Raw genomic sequence first — 21,005 nt, forward strand, 5'->3', positions numbered from 1 at the left:
ATCTCTAATCTCTCACAGATATTCATCAAACCCTGTCCTCTATCAGCTTTCAACATAAGAAAAGTATTAGGCCTCATTGAAAAACAGTCTGTTTGCAGATGAAGTACTTGTATAACCAACAGTTTAGCATATCGTCGACAGCTCACCTCAGCATGGCTGTCCTCGGTCAGCAGTGAGCTTTATTAACTTGCACAAAGTTTTACACCCTGTTTGAGAGTAAATAAAAGTGGACATTTCTCAGCTCCAGCATTGACAGCTGAGGTAAACGGTGGACCGACAGCTTATCCACAAAATGGGAAAAACTCCGGTCCAGAATCCGGTCCAGTCCTCGTGGCAGTAAAAACTGTAATCATGCATACATGCTTTTGTCACACCTGACCATTTCGTACAATATAATTGAAGTTTTGGATTTAAAAATTTAGCAGACGTGAACGAGCAACATTCCTGATGAGGCTGGTCAACGCTGTTCAACTAGAAGCCTACGTGGATGATATCCCAGCCTACACATCCCCCTGAACTGAATTGCCTCAGTGAAATACTTGCTCATTCACACCAAACTTCATTAAATGTGAATGTGTTACTTTGCTGGTTCCCAGTTGCAGCTTAAGTGCATCCAATATTAGATTTCCCAGCTTTTCAAACACACCATGAGCTGTGCCATTTTCTGGGCACAGCAGGTTAATACCATATAAAGATTTCCTGATGTTGTATCTCCAATAACAGGTCACGGCATTTCGCTCTCGAGGCAGCCAGTGCCCTCCCTGCAGTCCCAAAAGGTTGATTCGGTTCATCTTGACGCACACCTGTGTGCACTTGTATTCAAAAGGTTTTTCCGTGTAACGATCTTATAGTGGGTGTGGGGAGCCATAGATTCAGCCCCCCCCAGGACCACCCGATGGGCAGATGCTCCACCCTCCTTGAAAGAGCTGAAGAGATGCCTATATGGGATGTCACCGAGCAGCCACAGTGCAGAAGTCAGAGAGGGCCGGCAGCCAGCTGCACCAGAGCAGACCGAGGCCCGAGGTTTGAGGGCCCTCCACCCCCCAAAGTAGCCTGACGGAGTCACGGATGCCAGGCCCTGCCAAGCAGCCGCCGGGAGTGAGCCAGTATGTGAGACCTGACTTGACACATAGACATAGACAAACATGCACACACAGACACAAACATACACCACCCTCATACACACATATACAAATATTCAGCACTCACCCAGTGTGGAGACAAGCAAAAATGAACCCACACTCCCCAAACACACTCTGAACCCCAAGTCCATTTCTTTTAGGGGAGAAATGTTTGATTTTGGGGTGGGGGTAAATTTCATGATACATGATCACATGGTCAAATATTTTTAGACGTTTGGCTCCTCCCACGGGATGGTGTGCATCTTTCTCTGCTTTCTCTGAGATGTGAGTATGGATATGTGTGTGTTGATTGTTGAGGCAGGTGGATGCTGCTGATTGCTGGTTTGAAAGAGTTCCTAAGTGTTGACTGGATGATTGGATGCACAGCAGCTTCTTAAACCCCAGCTCACAGCCACCTCCGCCCTCTACTTCCCTCCTCTGTACCAAATAAGGAGCTAACTTTGATCCAAATCAGCTAACTGCGCATCACCAGCTCTTCCTCGTCCTCGCTGTCCAGAAGCAGCAGCGTGATGATCTTGACAGGGAAGTGGTGAAGCTGAAGGTGTCACTCTGCTGCCAGTCGTCGTCCCGACAACATGAAGACTTCATCTGTGTCTCTGCTCCTCAGTGAGTCAAATGCTGAAATCCTTCACTCACTCATAGCGTTCATTTATCTTATAACACAGTAACAGAGTGTGTGCTGGATGCTCTCACTGACTGACTCTAAAATGAAATCTCTTCAGGTCTGTCCAAAGTCTGAAGTTACGTTTATGTGAGAAGAAGAGTTCACTCTTCTTCTTTAGCGTTTTTTGTTGTTTTATTTGATATTTGTTCGTCAAGTTTGACAGAAATCAAGTAAAATGTGTTTGTTTTTTACGGCAGCTCACACTTTTAACTCAGAGGCACCACATGAAGAGAAATTTGTTCCTGACAGGTGAAAGAAGGACAATGAAAGTGTGTTTGTATAGTTGTCTCATCAACAGTTTGTATGTTTTGCTGCTCAGAACCTATTTTCATCTCAAAGTTCAGATCCATCGTGTGTTCTGGACTCAGAGAGTTGGACCTTCATATCCAGTTTGTTGTCTGTAACGTGTTGACTTGTAGAGAAGTCAGGCAACCTCTTTTTTTTTATCGAAGATCAACTTTCATTCAGGAAACCACAGCTGCTAGCTGCAGGTACCACATGCTCCTCTGGTCTGCCTCTGTTATGTAGTCTTCACTTTCACTATAGAGAGCAAACTTTCCTTCATGTGGACTCTAATGAAAGGACTGGAGACAGTTTTTTGTCATTTACCTTACTTTTGTGTATTTTGTTTTCTCATGATGAGCTTCAAACAGAAGCAAACTGGGACTCAAACCTGTGAATAAAGATCAATGAAGCAGCTTCTCCAGGTTTTTATTCATCAGCTGATGCTGAATAAACAACTAACCCTTATCCCATGGCTTTGGTTTATAAGTTCTGACTATTTAATCCTGAGAATGCTTTTCTTGCCTGCTGTACCCCTTACTCTTTTATTCCCCATTGCCCATCCACCCCAAACTGCTGAGTCTTCATGAAGCCTGAGTGGGGAGCAGTTTCTCTTCTGCTTCCAATAATCAACAATTCCCCAAAATCTGCTTAGTTTGGGAAATGTTTAGGTGCAGGGTGTTAGATTGTCAAAACACATATGACGCCCACCTCATTCAGACCAAGTGTACCAACATAGTTTCGTCAGCATGTGTTAAAACTGAGCTGGCGCTTTGTGTGATGTTTATAAGTCTAAATGTACTTTGAAAACCTAAACAGAACCTTCAAAGCGAATTAAAGGTCTCCCCCCTTTAATGTGATGTTTTTGGAACAAGACCAGATTGAAACAGGTTCCTGCCCTCTGACCTTCAGTGACCTCTGACCTCCTGTTGCAGGTGTGTGTGTGCTGCTGCTGTCTGCACTGACTGTTTGTGCAGGTGAGTAGATGAAGTGCACCATGGTCCAGGACAAACACTGAGTGTAAACACTGATAGAAACTGTCCGTCTGTCCTCCAGTCTCTCTGAGCGTCAGTCCAAACCTTCAGCAGTTCTTCACAGCAGCCTCAGTGTCTCTGACATGTGAAGGTCAGCTGGGCTCTGATGGATGGACGGTGAAGAGGGACACAGGAAGTGGGACTGAGTCATGTGGAGCAGGGGGGCGGGGCTTTGGGAAGATAAATGGTCCATCCTGTGTTTTTGATGAGTTCAGCCCAGTCAGTGGAGTTTACTGGTGTGAAGGTGAAGCTGGAGAGAAGAGTGAAGAAGTCAACATCACTGTATCAGGTAATGAAGTCATTCATTTCATCATCAGACTAACAGCAGACTGTTATACCACCTCTACATCACTCTGTGGGTCTTTTCCTCAGATAAAGAAGTGATCCTGGAGATCCCTGCACTTCCTGTGAGGACAGGAAGTGATGTCACTCTACGCTGTAAAAACAAAATTGGTGGCACAGCCGCAGCTTATTTCTACTTTAATGGACGTCCTGTTGGACCTAAATCAGAGAAAAACATCACCATTAACGTGCAGCAGTCTGATGAAGGTCTCTACTGGTGTTCTACTGATGAGTTTGGATCATCTCCTCAGAGCTTTCTGAGGGTCAGAGGTCAGATCACTGTTTCCTGTTAAAGCTTAAACCTGTTGAGCTGATAACAAACTGAATGACCCAGCTTCATATCTTTCCTGCAGATCCTACTACACCAACACCACCAACAACAAAAACATCAGCAAACATCCATATCTCCTGTTCTCCTCCTCCTCTTCCTAATCCCTCCTTCATCATCCCAGTCATAGTTACTGTAGGTTCTCTGGTCCTTGTGGTTCTGGTTTTGGTTCTAGTTCAGCTTCTTTGGAAGAAACACACAGGTATGATATCTGTCTGACCCACCTGGGCTCTTTTGGTTCAAGCAGCAAATTAAAATATTTTGAAATTTCACTTGAGAAAATCTGAGGGACTTTCCTGTCTGCATTTATTTTGTAGAGCACTGGGTCCCAACATCTTTAGACTGATGCATTCCCATGGCCCAATTGAAAAGTTTTAAAAGTTCTGGAAGTGGGTCCATAAAAATGAAAAGTATTACTGATATAAACTTGGCTTATCTCTCATTCAAAGTCACGTCCAGACAGCTTCCATCAGGGTTTCAATTTTAGGATCGCTCCCTAGAAATTAGATTCAGACTAAAACCCCACAGACACAAACACCAGTTTGGGTTGTTTTTCCTGATTGGCTGTCACTTGTTAAGGTGGTATGATACAGGAACAGTGTTCTGTGGTCTCATCACTCTGATGCTGCCATCATGGCTCTGCTTAATCCATAATCAACGAGTCTTTGCTCCTGAATCCTGTACCTGTAACATCAGACTGTCTATGAAGGTCTTCTAAACATCCTACAGCAGTGAAGTGATCACCAACGTTCATTCACATCACATCATTTCTGCAGGGAGACACCAGCCAGCCTCTACAAATGATGTCACATATGCCGAGGTCACCATTAGAGAGTCAGCCAATAAGATGTCAGTCATCCAACCAGAAGTGATTTACTCCAGCCTGACCATAAACACTACAGGTACACATTCTAGCAGGTGACATAAATGAGTGATAAAAGCAAGAGAAATTGAGAGTTGAAGAAGATGAGACTTTTTTTCTCCTCATCATGCTGCCATGTGTATTTGACCTCTGTCTCTAAATTAATCTGAAAGTTTCTTGTTCTGGACAAATTTAAATGTAAACCCATTTTCTAAAAATTTTAAATTTAAAAAATGTGTAAATAAACAAAGAATACAAAGATTTGTAAATCTTATATTTTATTAACAATACAATACCAAAAACAGGTTAAAAGAAGAGAAAACCAAGTGGTAGCAAAGACCAACAGCTGGAGGAGGAACACTTCCAGAAATGACTGTCAATGAACACAGTTCACCACACCACCTATTCCAGGAGCGCAGCTTCATAGTAGGAGAGTCAGGTGCTGAACTGGCCTGCCTGCAGTCCTGATCTTTCATCAATGAAAACATCTGGAGCATCATGAAACCAGAAGCAGGACAAAGAAGAGCCAGGACTGCTGGGCGGCTAAAACCCTCCATCAGACACGGATGGAGCAACATCCCACTCCCAAAAAGTCCAAAAGCTGCTGTACTCAGTTCACAGACATTTCCAGAATGATGTTAAAAGGCGAGGCTGTACAGGAGCATTACAAAATTACACTTCTGCTATGTGTTTGGTTTTCGGTCTTTGAGAGAATATGAGACTTGAAAATCATTGGATTCTGTTTTTATTTGTTTTAAACAGCATCACTACTTTGAGGTCGTAACATGTGGTCATGGAAAAAATATTTTTACCTCAAATATATCAAAAGTTTTGAAAATGGGACAGGAACCCAGGATCCACAGCAGGTCTGCAGCTCTGTCGCTAGTTTCCTTTTTTACAGTTAACGTTGTCACTGGTTTCCACTAAACCTTTACTGTGGTCTCTGTGGTCGAGTCACTGTTTGAAAAATGGGACAGTGACAGTGTCAGACAGCCGTGGCACTGATCCTGCAGCTTCAACAGATCGCTGCATTGGAAGAATGTGATTGGTACATAGTGTGAGTCAATTCAGGTTAGTATGAACGTCTAACTAAGAATGATGATAATGAGTAGAAGGAAGAAGACGACCCACAAACTCCCTCCTCAAATGCCTGTCTCCTCAAGGTCAGCTTTGTTTCACTCAGCAGTTCCACCTCAACAACGCCGTGTGGTTCAGTCAAATTTTCCCGTATCAGTTATAGTTTCCCTGCTTTCTTTCTTTCTGGTTGTTTCTGCCCTCCCGTGACCATCCTAGAGCCTGTCTCTCTGCCTATTCCTGCTCACAGAGAGGCTTGTACCCTGCCTTCCCCTGCACCCTTTCCAGTTCCCTGAATGGTGGTCGCTGTGGTCCAGTCAGTCCCAGTTGCCTAGAGCAGCTAGGGCTCTGCTTGTCCCTGCAACCATATCAGTTCCTCAGGTAGCAACAGCTAGTGTCCAGCTGTCACCTGCTCCCATGCCTGCTCCCAGCGTGAGGACATCCAAGGCCCAGTCCACCTTTGCACCCTGGCTGGTGTCCAACTACTTCCCATGCCTGTCCCTACTCGTAGGGTGACAGTGGGCAAGACACATCCTATCCTTGCACTCGCACCCATTCCTTGGATTGGGACAGCTGTTCAGCCAATCCCTTCAGCAGTACCTGTTCTAAGCACTCAATGACTCTTAATACACCATGGAAGCACAAGCAACAGGGGTGGGGGTAAGCCGGTGTAGACAGCACATCTGGTCCTGTAGCATGCGCTGGGCCCAGATCTGCCCCCTGACCTCGGCCTTGGAGATAAGCATGCAGAGGTGTTTGGGGTGCAAAGGATGGGAACGAAGATTCTAAACACAGTCTGTTATCATGGAGAAAGGTCTTGTTGTCCAGCTCCAGCCTTGAGGCCACAGCTGGCGCCAATGTGGTAGGCGCATGAGATGGTAGTGATTTTCCTTTAGTGCAAAAACTGCATGCCAATTTTACAGTTGCTCTAGATGTCCGTCACTGGTCTCTCAATCTCCAAGATGTTATTACTATTATTATTATCATGTTATTACTATTACTAAGCTCTTTTTAGCGGCTGTTTGACCATAAACAGCTGGTGCAGCTTTGCTAGATTAACCCAATGATTTAAAATCATGGTTGACATTAAATATTTTGCATGTAAATGATCAAAGAACGTAGATTTTACGATTTGAGCCCCGTCATTATCTTTAGGGTGACCTTAGCCCTTTGGAAAACTCCAGAACTTCCTGATTAAAAAATTTGCAAGTGATTTCTTTCATGGCAGTTTTTCATTTGTGAAACAAATCAATTCCATTGTAAAAGCCAACTTCTTCCAGCTCAGGGCAAAAAATAAGAACATTTTGTAATCGGCTGACTTTGAGAAAGTTATTCATGCATTTATTTAATCCAGGCTTGATTACTGTGATAGTCTTTATTTTGGTATCAGCCAGGCTCTGCTCTCTCATCTTCAGCTTGTTCAGAATGCTGAATCCCAGTGGGATAAGGTAGAGATTTCCTGTCCTCTGTTGATTTCCCCTCCACGATATTCATTTGATCTTAATGCGCCTTGCTGCTACATTTATGGCTGTCCATGAAGGACAAACACTGAGTGTAAACACTGAAGTGCTTCACTCATCTGTCACAGATAGACACACTAACAGAGTGTGAGCTCTCACTGACTGACTCTAAAATCAAATCTGTTCAGGTCTGTCCACAGTTTCATGTGTTGTTTAGGCGACAGGAAGAGTTCACTCATCTTCTTTTGTGTTTTGGTTTTATTTGATATTTGTTTGTCATGTTGTGAAGAGGAAATCAAGTAGAGATGTTTTCAGTTTCTGTAACATGATGGTTTGTATAGATATCAGCCAACAATCATCAGATATCAGCTTTCACTCAGGAAACCACAGCTGCTAGCTGCATGTACTAAATGTTTGTCTGACCGGCCTTTGTTGTATAGTCTTCACTTCCTCTTCTGTTTACAAATTTTCCATCATGTCAACTGAGTCAAATTTAATTTCTCTCAGAGTTTGTATGCTTTGTTACTTTCTGATGATGAGCTTCAAATATGAGCAAAGTGAGACTCAAACAGGACGTAAACCTGCAAATAGAATCCATGAAACAGCTTTTTCACACTGTTCATCCCACAGCTGAGGTGGAATAAACATCTAACCTTCAAGAATGTGCTTTTTTATTTTGCAAGACCTGCCTGCAGTACCTTTACTGTCCACTTACCCAAAGCTGCTGAGAGCCTGAGTGGGGAGCATCAACTCAAACAAACAACAAATCAGTGGAGTTTACTGGTGTGTCATTCCGTTACAATCGAGGTGAGTGGCTGCAAATTTCCACCAGGTTCTTGAACCTCTTTCATATCCGCCCCAAGCAGGCCCATAATCTCTTCATCTGCTCCACTCACCTGGAGCTGATTTTTGGCAATCAGGCTGGAGATATTTAAGCCTCACACTGACGTTCCTTCTCCACCAGTTAGTCAGCTACTCCATGTTGGAGCTGGCTTTTATGTCCCTTGTTCTCGTGTGCCTTAGTTTTCCACGTCTCTTACGCTACCTTAAGCTCATCCCTTGGACCTCGAACAACTTACCTTCACTCTGGAAATCTCTCCGTGCCTCACCGGCCTGCCATCCCGCTCCATCCAAACCTGTGGAACGTAGATCAGCCAGCTCACACCATCCAACTCACCTGGACTCACACTGCCCCTCCCTCAAAGCGTTTTTCACTCCAACTCCCAGTGAGCTATAAATACAGCTAAACTTACCCTCTCCAGTGTTTCCCCTTCTTCTAACTCCGTTCTCCTGACAGCTAGACCTAAGCTGTCACGCTCCAGTTACCCTTCCAGCCCAATTTCCGCTTTTGGTCCACAACCACGTTACCAGGTTTCTCACGCCAAGTCACTGTTGCATTCTGTGTGGCTGTTTTCTGCTACTGCCAAGTGTTAACCTGTGCTAGACCAATAAATGTTGTTAAACCCTGCTTCTCCTCCAGGGTTCTGCTCAGTTCTGGCCCTCATGACACGTTCATTTAATCATCAGAATAACAGCACGCTGTTTTAATTTTTATATAAAGAAAGGATCCTGACATCCTGACACTTCCTGAAAAGACAGGAAGTGATGTCACTCTACGCTGCAAAGACAAAACTGGTGGCATAGTCACTGCTTATTTCTACTTTAATGGACAACTAACCAAAACAGCATCATGATTAATGTGCAGCAGTCTGATGAAGGTCTCTACAGATGAATTTGGATCATCTCCTCAGAGCTTTCTGAGGGTCAAAGGTCATAACACTGACATCACTTCCTGTATAAAGACAATCTGCTGAACTGATCATAAACTGACTGAACCAGCTTTATCATGTCTCCTGCAGGTCCTCCAACCACAGCCTCCGTTACAACAACAAACACTCACACCACCTATTCTCCTCCTCCAGCTCTTTCTTCTTCCTCCTCCTTCATCATCACAGTCATGGCTGCTGTGGATTTCCTGGTCGTTCTGGTTTTGGTTCAACTTCTATGAAAGAAACACAGAAGTATGAAGTCTATCAGACACTACATCAGTTCTTCTGGGTGAAGCAGCTGATTTAGCTGATTACACCTGAGACAATCTAAGGCGGCCAACTAGAAGCTGTTTAACAAGTACACGTTTACCTGTTTTCTGACAGGTGATGTAAATGTGAGATAAAAACAGAACCAGAGGAAGAGAACTAAATATTTATATCTGCAAAGAGGTCATTAAGAGTAACTGTGTCTGTTTCTACATTGAAACTGTGACACTAACCTCTGTCCTGAAGGTCATTGACTGAATATTGATCATGTGAGTCATCACACGAGCAGAGGTGTGAATACAGGCGTAGGTCATTACAGGTGAACAGGTGAAGCCTCCATGAGACATTGATCTCAAGACTACTGAAAAACGTGATCTTCTTCACAGTGCTGCTTCAGCTCACTGACGTTTATCTACGTTATGCACAGCTCTCTGAAATCCCACCAACACATTTCATTCAATGTTAGGGTCTCGGCTTTGGACTATCACAGCACCTCAATTTCAAAAATGGACAAATGAACAAAAGCATTTTGTTCTCAGACATTCAGACTGTCTCTAAACATTCTCAGTAAAAAAAATTACAAATAATCTGAGTTCAGTTCAACAGACAGAAACTCAAACTCAGTCCTTCACTCACTCATACACAACAACACTGACGTCGCCACACAGGTGAGAACGAAGGTAGGCTGGGCGTACCTGTATGTGGACTAACCACAGAGGTCCAGAGAATCATGAACAAATGAATTCATCTTTAGAAAGTGAACAAATCCTGACTGTGGTTTGTATTTATGCACCAAACAACAGTTGAGAGCAGCCAGTCTGTTGGGGGTCACTGGGTGGGGTACTCAAGGGTTCTTCATCCAGTGAATCTTTGGAGACTTTAGAGCTCATGTGGACAATGACAGTGAGACCTGGGTGGCGTGACTGGGCACATCATGCGAAGGCCCAGGTCTTTGGGGCCTACAGACACCACAAAAGAAGAAGATCAAATGGAAAATGAATGATGGAAACTGAGGTCAGAGCTGCAGACTTGCTGGTGAGGAGAGGTAATGATCTTCAGGCAAGGCAAGCGCTGTTCAGTCCTCTCCTCATCTTCCTCGTGCTCCTTTGTATATTCCATGTAGCATTAAAGGCACGAATGAGTTTAAACAGGTAAAGTCAGGTAAATGGATCCTGGTTATTGATTCAAAGTGACTAAAGTCAGTAAAGAATAAATGTTTAGGCTTTATTGTGTCAGTCAGACAAACATTAACAGTAACCTGTCTCTTCTATCAGACACAGAGATGAGTGATGACATCAGAAATAAACCTGAGTGCAAACAAAGGGAAATGTTTCTTCTGTGAGCTGTGTGACATTAGCACTGACCAGCAGAGGGCGTCAGAGTCACATGATTGAAAATAAAGGCATAAATTGTCCAAAATTAACTTTCTTTATTTCTGTTCCCTTTATGTGTCTCCTTTCATCTTGCCTACTTGTCTCCTCCCTCCTTCCACCATGTCTTCCCCACTCTCACATTCTTGCTTCTCCAGTCTCATTGTTCCTTCCTCCTCTATGTATGTCTCCTTCATCGCTTCTTTACTCTTTTTACCCTTCTCTTCTTTCACTTTATCTCCTGCCTCCTCCTATGTTGCCTCTATCTTCTTGTCTCAAAGTTTCCTTCATCCTTCACTCCTCCTTCGTTGCCTACTCTCTCCTTGTCTCATTTATTTCACTCTTCTTTATTTTCTTCTTTTCAGTTTCCTCCTTGTCTCTCATTGGTTCCTGCCTCCCTGTCTCCTCCTCCCTTGACTGTGAGGATTCGTGAAGGTGAAACATGTTCAACACAAACTGATTCTCCACACACATCTATGGGCTCAAATTGTGGTCATAAATATTTTGTACTTGTAAATCTGACCGACTAGTTGTGAACTGAGTTTTGTAACCTTGTAAACCAAAATATCTAAAACATTTATGTTTGTGCATCTATAGATGCAAATTGGTGTATGTGCAAAAAAGATTTGGGTTTTTTTGTTTGTTTTTTTAAAAGAAAGAAAAGAAAAATAATAATAACAATAATTATTATTGTTACCAGCCTAATAGTAATTAGGCTGAAGAACCAACAATTTTAGCCCATAAGAACCATAAGAATGAACTACCTCCAGGACCTGAAGCTCAGTAAAGCACCCCTCCAACAGCCAAACCTATCTGTTCTCTCATTGGATTGTTAAATTTGTGATTGACATGACGTTAACCAATCAGCTAAAAGGAAGAAAAATTCAGTCAAAATTTGTACTTTGAGGTTGTGTGATCCCCTTACAGTCTGAGCACACCCTTCACTCCCCAATATTTAAATATGGGGACCACTACCCGAGTCTGAGAGTCAAGGGCCCCAGATATGCAACGTTGCAAAGGCCTGTCAACCAAGTGAGCCCTACAACATTGAGAGCCTTCAGGAACTCAAAGTGAATCCCATCCACACCACAGGCTCTGCCACCAACCAGGTGTTTAATTGTGTGGATGCTTTAAGCATCCACACTATTGAGTTCCTGTTTCTCTTTAATCTTTATACTTTATTATTCTAGTTGCTTCTGTACACTTTTTGGCACTTAACTACTTCCACAATTTTCAGCCGATTTTCACCGTTCAAATTTTAAACTATGCTGATATTTTTTGCTAATGCCGGCTAGATCTTTTGGTGCTCATAACTTCTATACTTTTTGAGATATTGAATTTTTTTTGCAATATTTTTGCCCATTGAAATGAATGGAACACATTATCAATGTGGTCACTTATTTCTGCTCGCCGGGCTGAGCTGTGTTTTAGCTCAGTGAGATGAGCATCCGTTCTCAGACTGGGAGGCCCGGGTTCAAATCCCGCTTATGGCAACATTTCTTTCAGTTAACAGTTAAACTTTTTTAACTCTTTTCAACACAAATTTCAGCTTTTTCATCCCTTTTCAGCAGAATTTTCAGTTTTTTCACCACTTTTCAGCACAAATCCCAGCTTTTTCAGCTGTTTTCAGCAAAAACCTCTTTTCAGCAGAATTCTGCTGATTGAACTGTTTTCTGCAAAGTTTTAGCCTTTTCACCTCTTTTCACCTCAATTCTCTGCAGCTTCTGCTCATTTCAGCAGAATTGTCAGTCTCTCCACCTCTTCTTTGTGAGAAAGAGTTTGGCGCAGTGAGATGAGTAGCTTCCTTGAGACTAGAAGGGCCAGGTTTGAATCCTGCACAGGGCAGCTTTTGTTTTTTTTCTTTCCAACTTTTTCAGCTTTTTTCAGCAGACAGCTTCAGCTTTAAAGCATCCACACTGCATTTTCGCAGGAAATGCAAATTTTTCTAGTTGCCTCATTGATTCCAGACTCACTTCCCTTACAGAAGATCATCTGTGGGATTAAGGACGGCTTGAAAAAGTCTTCATACCCCTTGAAAATTTACACATTTTTTCACCTTAAAACCACAAACTTAAATGTTTTTATTTATGTTTTTAGTAATAGGCAGAGGCTAGCCTGTTTGGCACCCTGGGCGAACACTCCATTAAAAAAAGATGATCTGATGTCTTCTCTGCTTAATAAGGTAATTAAAGAAGCACTGACACATTTTTCTGTATGTTTTTACATAATTCCACCATTTCTGGTTATAGATGCAGAAACTTCATGAAATGAAAAATCTTCCTGATCACAACCTCAGTCTTTTTCTAAATGACTTCTGCATACTATTGTGAATAAAAAATGAAATCTGAGATTTGCGAAACAGTTCTTTCTGTTGTTATTTACACGAAGGCCCCCAGATCTTGTGTAACTGGGTTTGTAAAGGCAGTTGTTCAAGCTCAGCAGCCTTGCAGTGACAGTCGGTCACGGGACTTTCATAGCGATCTGAAACTGCAGCTTCCCAGTGAGAAGCTTACAGGTAGTCACAGGGGTCATAATTTAATAAAAAGATTTACTCAATCTAGCCTTCCTTAGTTATTGTCTGTATCCTGTAAATGTTCTTTTATGTAGTTTTAATTATTTTATTTTATTGTTGAATAATCTCCTAGTCGAGTTGTGTTTGTATTTTCTTTTACATATTTTCACTGCACTGCAGCAAATTAGTGCGCTCCACCTGTTGGTGTATTTATTGGCTTTTAATGTTTCCCTCCTATAAATGATCGTATTACTGTAAAACACTTTGGGGTACTGCTGGTTTTAAATGTGCTGTATAAATAAAGTTGTATTCTCTTTGTTATTTCCTGTTCTCAGAAGGAGCATTGAGCTGTTCATAGACTGCATAAACTGCAGTATTAGCAAACTGCACATATAATTTATGTCCACTCAGGACTGTATGCTTGTCTTTCCACGTTCATATGTATATTTATATTTAGTCCCATGTCTCTGTATTCATCTGTTTATCTAAACAAGCAGGTCAACCCCACCAGTTTTAACTGGAACAGATTACAATTCCCTGCCCTCTGACTTTCAGTGACCTCTGACCTCCTGTTGCAGGTGTGCGTGTGCTGCTGCTGTCTGCACTGACTGTTTGTGCAGGTGAGTAGATGAAGTGCTCCATGGTCCAGGACAAACACTGAGTGTAAACACTGATAGAAACTGTCCGTCTGTCCTCCAGTCTCTCTGAGCGTCAGTCCAAACCTTCAGCAGTTCTTCACAGCAGCCTCAGTGTCTCTGACATGTGAAGGTCAGCTGGGCTCTGATGGATGGACGGTGAAGAGGGACACAGGAAGTGGGACTGAGTCATGTGGAGCAGGGGGGCGGGGCTTTGGGAAGATAAATGGTCCATCCTGTGTTTTTGATGAGTTCAGCCCAGTCAGTGGAGTTTACTGGTGTGAAGGTGAAGCTGGAGAGAAGAGTGAAGAAGTCAACATCACTGTATCAGGTAATGAAGTCATTCATTTCATCAGACTAACAGCAGACTGTTATACCACCTCTACATCACTCTGTGGGTCTTTTCTTCAGATAAAGAAGTGATCCTGGAGATCCCTGCACTTCCTGTGAGGACAGGAAGTGATGTCACACTACGCTGTAAAAACAAAATTGGTGGCACAGTCGCAGCTTATTTCTACTTTAATGGACGTCCTGTTGGACCTAAATCAGAGAAACTCATCACCATTAAAGTGCAGCAGTCTGATGAAGGTCTCTACTGGTGTTCTACTGATGAGTTTGGATCATCTCCTCAGAGCTTTCTGAGGGTCAGAGGTCAGAACACTGACATCACTTCCTGTTTGCTGAGCTGATGATAAATTTACTGAATCAGCGTCATTATCTCTCCTGCAGGTCCTCTTCCTCCCACAACAACAACAACAACATACACTGATGTCTCCCATCCACCTTCTCCTTCTCTTCCTCCTCCTCCTCTCCAGCCCTTCATCATCCTAGTCGTAGCTGCTGTGGTTTCTCTGGTTCTTGCGTCTCTAGTTCTGGTTCTGGTCCGGCTCCTTTGGAAGAAACACACAGGTATAGAGTCTGTCTGACCCAACTGAGCACTTGTAAGTGAAGCAGTATACATGTATGTATGTGTTGTATGGGATCAGTGATTCTTGGTCTTATCACTCTCATGCTGCCTTCATGGCTCTGCCTAGTCCACAATGAGGCTCCTTCAAATGATGTCACCTACTCTGAGGTCACCAGTAGAGAGTCATCCAATAAGATGCCAGTCATCCAACCAGAAATGGTTTACTCCACCCTGAAGACAAACACTACAGGTACGGAAATGAGGGATAAAAGCAGGAAAACTAGAGATACACTTAGGTTAATACATCTTTTGTGATGTTGTATAAATAAAGCCAGAATGCAATGATTTGTGTATCTTATAAAACCATATTTTAATAAATAGAACACAGTAAAGGGATTGAATGCACAAATGGATAAAAAGCAGGTGGTCCCAAAGACAAACAGGTGGAGGAACACTTCCTGAAACTGTTTCTGTGAGCATTGTTCACCTGCCTTCCACAAATGCAGGTTGAAGCTCTATAATGCAAAGAAGAACCACATGTGAGCATGCTCCAGAATCAGCCTCTTCTTTGTGGTTTTCTTATCTCAGCTTATTTCTTATCTCATGATAAAATATGGGTTTGTGAGATTTGCACATCATTCAGTCTGTGTTTGCACAGTGTCCCTGTGGTTTTTAAGAATTGGAGTAAACTGTGGTCGTGGAAACATTGACTTATATTTTCCTCAAATGCATCAAAACAAAGAGGAACTGTGACTCAACGGCTTCAAGCGTTATGAAACATAAACTTTCTTTAGTTTCCTGTCTGACAGTAAAACATGTTACTGGTTTCACATCTGAACCTTACTGTGGTCTCACTGGTCGAGTCGCAGTTTGTAAAAATGGGTCAGTGTCAGAGAAAACCATGGCACCAATCCTGCAGCTCAATCAGAACGCTGAAATGGAAGGATGTGATTGGTGCATGATGTGGAAGATTAGTGTGTATGACACCATGCAGCACGAACTGTCTGATTGAACTCCAGTGTGAAAATGATTTGGGGAGATTTTGTCACAGCATGCAGCAGCACACTATGAATTTCAGGAGTGGACCCAAAATCCTGACACGAATGAACATAGAAGATAAACAAAAGGGGAGCCGTCTAACAAGGCTGATAAAAACATCTGGAAATAAAAGGCAGAGGTGAAGCTAAATGGCCTGTATTTGTATAGCGCTTTACTAGTCCCTAAGGACCCCAAAGCGCTTTACACATCCAGTCATCCACCCATTCACACACACATTCACACACTGGTGATGGCAAGCTACATTGTAGCCACAGCCACTCTGGGGCGCACTGACAGAGGCGAGGCTGCCAGACACTGGCGCCACCAGGCCCTCTGACCACCACCAGTAGGCAACGGGTGAAGTGTCTCGCCCAAGGACACAACGATCGAGACTGTCCAAGCCGGGGCTCGAACCAGCAACCTTCCGATTACAAGGCAAACGCCCAACTCTTGAGCCACGATCGCCCCAATAACATAAGCGTGGAACATGACAGCACAAGCCACCGATGTTTCACTGGCATGTAAGTTTGGGGTTATACACATAAAAACAGGGGTTAGGCAATAAAGACTCTGTGAAAGAGACGATGAAGAGAGAGAAGAATTTGTTCAAGAATTACACCTCATAGTAGAAAGGAGCTGAGGAAGACTCACTTTGATTGACGAGGATGTTTCAGTTCACTGTGTTGGGGCAGCAGTCAGATGTAAAAGCACGTACATGGTGAAGTCACCTGAGTAAACTTGCGAGAAGCAAGTTATGCTCAACTCCACCGGTGGAATCTGACAGCGTGGAAAAGTGTGAAAACATCCACGATCACCAACGGATTTCGAAGGGCTGGACTGCTGCATGATGGAGAGGAGGACACCGCCACGGCCCTTCTGAGGGTGTTCGACTCTGACACTGACAACGAGGATTTCTTTGGTTTTGAAAGTGACAACGAAGGAGAGAAGCGGAGAGTGGATGACGAAGCCATCCTGAGCGTGTTCGTATCCGACACTGGAGAAGAGGACTTTGGTGGTTTTAGTGCGCAGGAAGAAGAGAAAGATGGAGGTGAATGACTGACTTTTCTTCTTGTTAAAGCCGTGTCACTGCACCTGAGCCTAAAAGGTAGTTGTTATATTTCCACTGTAGTGTCAATACACTATTAGAGCTTATGCCGAGTCAGACTGCACACACAATAGTTTGTTTACAAGTTGACTTCTTCTTTATTGGGATAACACAGAAGTAACACACACACATAACTGGGCGTGGTGCCCCCTACTGGCGATGGCTTGCATAGCACACAATAATTCTTGCTTCATACATAATAGTAGTCCGAAGCTATTTTTCTGGTGTGCTGTAGGTTATTGTTATGTACTACATTTGTTACCCATTTATGAAGCACAGTACATGTTTTGTACTTGTAAACTTGTAATTACCGCTACTTGTACATATACCTAAAAAGTTATGCAAATATGTACCCATAACTTGTTTTTCAAAATATTAATAAAAGGGGTGTGTCTCCAAACAGCCATCTCTTTCCTGACAATTCGCTTTGTGCATATTCTCTTACATATGATAAGTCAACATTGAAACACCTGCGGCTTTTAGTCACGTGCGGTAATGTATGTACAAAACAGGATTTTCCCCTGATTTTAGCTTGTGCGGCTAATATTCAGGTGCGCTTTGTAGTCCAGGAAATACGGTAATTTTCTTGAATTCTTAAACATTTTACATGATATTAGTAGGCGGCTCCTTTACTAAACAGCTCCAACTGTTTGATTTGTTTGAATTTTACAGGACAGCTTTTTCCCGTGTTACTCATTCATTATGGAGCTACTGTAGTTAACATGTAATGCTTCTCTAAAACCCTGTGACACAATCTTCTTTAACATTAGTGCGCATTAACCCCACATCTTCCCTGTTTTATTGCTGATGTTGGCCTGACAGTATTGGGGTAACAATGTCTCCTCTGTTTAGGAGGGCAGCAGGGTCACATCCTCACTGACATCACCTGTATTTGCACTACAGTCGTTCCCTTCACTGACCTTTGCTCTCCTTCTCTTTTCCATCAAGGCAAGGCAAGGCAAGGCAAATTTATTTGTATAGCACAATTCAACAACAAGGTGATTCAAAGTGCTTTACAGAGACATTAGAAACAAAAACAGATAAAAAGCATGATTTAAAATTGATTAAAACAAGCAAACAAACTAACTAAACACACATATTCACATTCACACCTGTTCGCGCGATCTGAACCCTTATCGTAAGGGGAGCTACCAGTCCTTCTGTGGACGAGCTACTTTCTATTTTAAATTCCCTGAATTTAAAATACTCTCTAGACCCAGTCTAGACCCAGCTGGGGAGCTACCCAGAGCTCTAAACCCACTTAACAAACAAACAAACAAACAAACAAACAAAACAGTATATAAAATCAAAACAGATAAAATCAGAACAGTAGATAAAATCAGTAATTAATGTAAGTTTTGAAATTTAAGCTTAAAAGTGTGGAGTTGGTGCTTTATTCAAATGCAGCTGAGAATAGGTGAGTCTTCAACCTGGATTTAAATAAACTGAGTGTTTCAGCTGATCTGAGGCTTGTTGAAATCTCCCAATTCTTTTAATCTTTGGGCTGAAGGAAGGACAGTACTCGGTGTATAAATGCTCAATCAACAATCATTTATTTCCATACAATTCAATACTTATGAGCACTAGAACCATCATGATGGGGAGACCTGCCTGCAGAGGGTCACAGCAAGTCTCAAAATGGTGACGGGTTACTCAGCTTTTTATATTCTCTAGTGGCCCCCACCTAGTCGTAAAAGCCTAAACATTACATTCTTTCTCTCTTACGGCGCCTAAGTTATGACCTCGGCTCCCTGTCTTTCTGCTCTTCTGAAAAGGAATGTGGTCTGCTTCTTCTATTATCTGCACAAGGTCCTCTGCACACAACATTCTCTTCATGATTCAGCAGTAAAACATGTCAAGAAACAGTGTAACACATTCAACAGTGTTGAGTAATACAGGTCAATCCAATAGATCTAATGATTTTCACACTCTTTTAAGTCAGAAGTATAATGCAAACTAAAACTACATACTGATCACACACTCTATGTTAAAGGGTATAATATGATCTACAACAGTATCATACTTCAACTACTTTGATTACATATATAAGGTAACATATGATAACAGAATAATATCACAGGCTTTCTGGGAGTTTGTTCCAGATATAAGGAGCATAAAAGCTGAATGCAGCTTCTCCGTGTCTGGTTCTGATTCTAGGAACTGATAAAAGACCGGATCCAGATGACCTGAGGGATCTGGAAGGTTCATACTGGGTCAGGAGGTCATTGATGTATTTTGGTCCTAAACCATTCAGAGCTTTATAGGCCAGCATCAGGACTTTAAAGTCTATCCTCTGACGGACAGGCAGCCAGTGTAAAGACCTCAGAGCTGGACTGATGTGGTCCACTTTTTTGGTCTTAGTGAGGACTCGAGCAGCAGAGTTCTGAATGAGCTGTAGATGTCTGACTGATTTTTTAGGTAGACCTGTAAAGATGCTGTTACAGTAATCAAGCCTACTAAAGATGAATGCATGGACTAGTTTTTCCAGGTCCTGTTGAGACATCAGATCTTTTATCCTTGAAATATTCTTGAGGTGATAGTAAGCTGACTTTGTTATTGTCTTAATGTGTTTTTCTAAGTGTAGGTCTGCATCCATCACTACACCCAAATTTCTCGCCTGGTTTGTGGTTTTTAGATGTATAGATTGAAGTTCTCTGGTGACCTGTAATCGTTTTTCTTTGGCACCAAAGACTATTACCTCAGTTTTGTTTTTGTTTAGCTGGAGAAAATTGTGGCACAACCAGTCATTAATTTCCTCAATGCATTTACCAAGAGCCTGTACAGGGCCTCGGTCTCCTGGTGACATTGTGATATATATTTGTGTGTCATCTGCATAGCTATGATAGTTTATTTTGTTGTTGTTTATAATCTGTGCCAGTGGGAGCATGTAGATGTTAAACAGAAGGGGTCCCAAGATGGAACCTTGGGGAACTCCACATGTGATACTTGTCTGCTCGGATGTGAAGTTACCTATTGATACAAAGTATTTCCTGTTTTCTAAGTATGTTTTGAACCAGTTTAGTACAGTTCCTGAAAGACCTGTCCAGTTCTCCAGTCGTTTGAGTAATATGTTGTGGTCAGCTGTGTCAAATGCTGCACTGAGATCCAGTAAAACTAAGACTGACATTTTTCCACTGTCTGTATTCAGACATATGTCATTAAACACTTTGGTCAAAGCGGTTTCAGTGCTGTGGTTCTGTCTAAAACCTGACTGGAAGGCATCGTAGCAGTTATTCTGTTTTAAGAAGTAATTGAGCTGTTGAGAAACTGCTTTTTCAATGATCTTACTTAAAAATGGGAGATTTGAGATCGGCCTGTAGTTGTGTAAAACTGAAACAGGCATTAAATGTTTACTACAAATGATGCTTTACACAGAAATGCATTGTTAGCTGTTTTTACACACCAGCCTGTGTGAAGCTTTAGTCTGAGCATGGGGTCAAAGGTCAGGACAGAAATGCAGCACTGTAACACATATACATATGTAAAACATCAGACATTTGACTGATTTGTGTTGTGAGAGCTAGTTTTTTCTTTATACAAATAAATCATCATCACACACAGAAGAAATGTACAGACCGTACATTTATTAGCTAATATCAGTGGATACAAGAAAAATGGTCCAAAGACAAACACTAGCAGCCTTAGCGTTTCTGTTCTGAATCTCTAATCTCTCACAGACATTCATCAAACCCTGTCCTCTATCAGCTTTCAACATAAGAAAAGTATTAGGCCTCATTGAAAAACAGTCTGTTTGCAGATGAAGTACTTTAAAAATATCTGTGATTTATCCAGATTTTCTTGACTGAGTTTACAATTTACTGGAACTGCCAAAAAACATGAATACAAAGAAATGATGAAGGATCCACTTCAAGGAAAGTGGAAAAGCCTCTGTTAGCTGCTGTTTGCAGCTAGCACAGTCTAACAGAGGCTAATACCAACGCTAACCAACAGTTTAGCATATCGTCGACAGCTCACCTCAGCATGGCTGTCCTCGGTCAGCAGTGAGCTTTATTAACTTGCACAAGAGTTAAGGGCCCCACACCCCAGACTGCGGTCTGGGGTGTGGGGCCTCCCTGCTGCTGCGGAGTCGGGGCGGTCTGCCTCTCCCCACCGCAGGGAAAAGGGTAACACCACCTGGGTCTGGGTGCAGTTCCCCCCTCCAGGGGCAAGGGTACCTAGACCTGGTTGGTAGAGTACGCTTGGGGAGTGTGATC

At 42.5% G+C, this 21,005-nt stretch overlaps 2 protein-coding genes across 2 annotated transcripts; both read left to right on the forward strand.

The window, feature by feature from the left end:
- The first annotated feature begins 1,705 nt into the window (after positions 1-1,705).
- On the forward strand, positions 1,706-6,244 carry LOC146578207 (uncharacterized). The gene is made up of 7 exons (XM_085267773.1): positions 1,706-1,748; positions 3,024-3,065; positions 3,145-3,411; positions 3,495-3,745; positions 3,799-3,994; positions 4,569-4,694; positions 5,979-6,244. Exons 1-7 carry the CDS (start codon positions 1,718-1,720, stop codon positions 6,242-6,244), a joined length of 1,179 nt encoding a protein of 392 aa, XP_085123899.1. The 5' UTR covers positions 1,706-1,717.
- A 2,641-nt stretch (positions 6,245-8,885) lies between these two features.
- LOC146578208 (uncharacterized) lies at positions 8,886-15,660 on the forward strand. The gene is made up of 10 exons (XM_085267774.1): positions 8,886-8,958; positions 9,048-9,181; positions 11,522-11,626; positions 13,020-13,053; positions 13,685-13,726; positions 13,806-14,072; positions 14,153-14,392; positions 14,471-14,650; positions 14,776-14,898; positions 15,458-15,660. Exons 1-10 carry the CDS (start codon positions 8,886-8,888, stop codon positions 15,658-15,660), a joined length of 1,401 nt encoding a protein of 466 aa, XP_085123900.1.
- Positions 15,661-21,005: the final 5,345 nt, after the last annotated feature.

This window comes from Mchenga conophoros, linkage group LG3 (genome assembly GCF_057382185.1).
Source record: "Mchenga conophoros isolate Kocher_MC1m ecotype Shallow Benthic linkage group LG3, M_conophoros_male_GT1.1, whole genome shotgun sequence".
Taxonomy (NCBI): Eukaryota; Metazoa; Chordata; class Actinopteri; order Cichliformes; family Cichlidae; genus Mchenga; species Mchenga conophoros.

Bases quoted from the DNA above. Each gene is read 5' to 3' on its own strand.
- LOC146578207 (XM_085267773.1), top strand. From the start codon at position 1,718: ATGAAGACTTCATCTGTGTCTCTGCTCCTCA. The intron at 3,412-3,494 runs GTAATGAAGTCA...TCTTTTCCTCAG, and splicing joins AGTCAACATCACTGTATCAG to ATAAAGAAGTGATCCTGGAG. The intron at 3,746-3,798 runs GTTTCCTGTTAA...TGAATGACCCAG, and splicing joins GGGTCAGAGGTCAGATCACT to CTTCATATCTTTCCTGCAGA.
- LOC146578208 (XM_085267774.1), top strand. From the start codon at position 8,886: ATGTGCAGCAGTCTGATGAAGGTCTCTACAGATGAATTTGGATCATCT. The intron at 8,959-9,047 runs GTCATAACACTG...TGTCTCCTGCAG, and splicing joins GAGCTTTCTGAGGGTCAAAG to GTCCTCCAACCACAGCCTCC. The intron at 9,182-11,521 runs GTTCAACTTCTA...ATCCCCTTACAG, and splicing joins TCCTGGTCGTTCTGGTTTTG to TCTGAGCACACCCTTCACTC.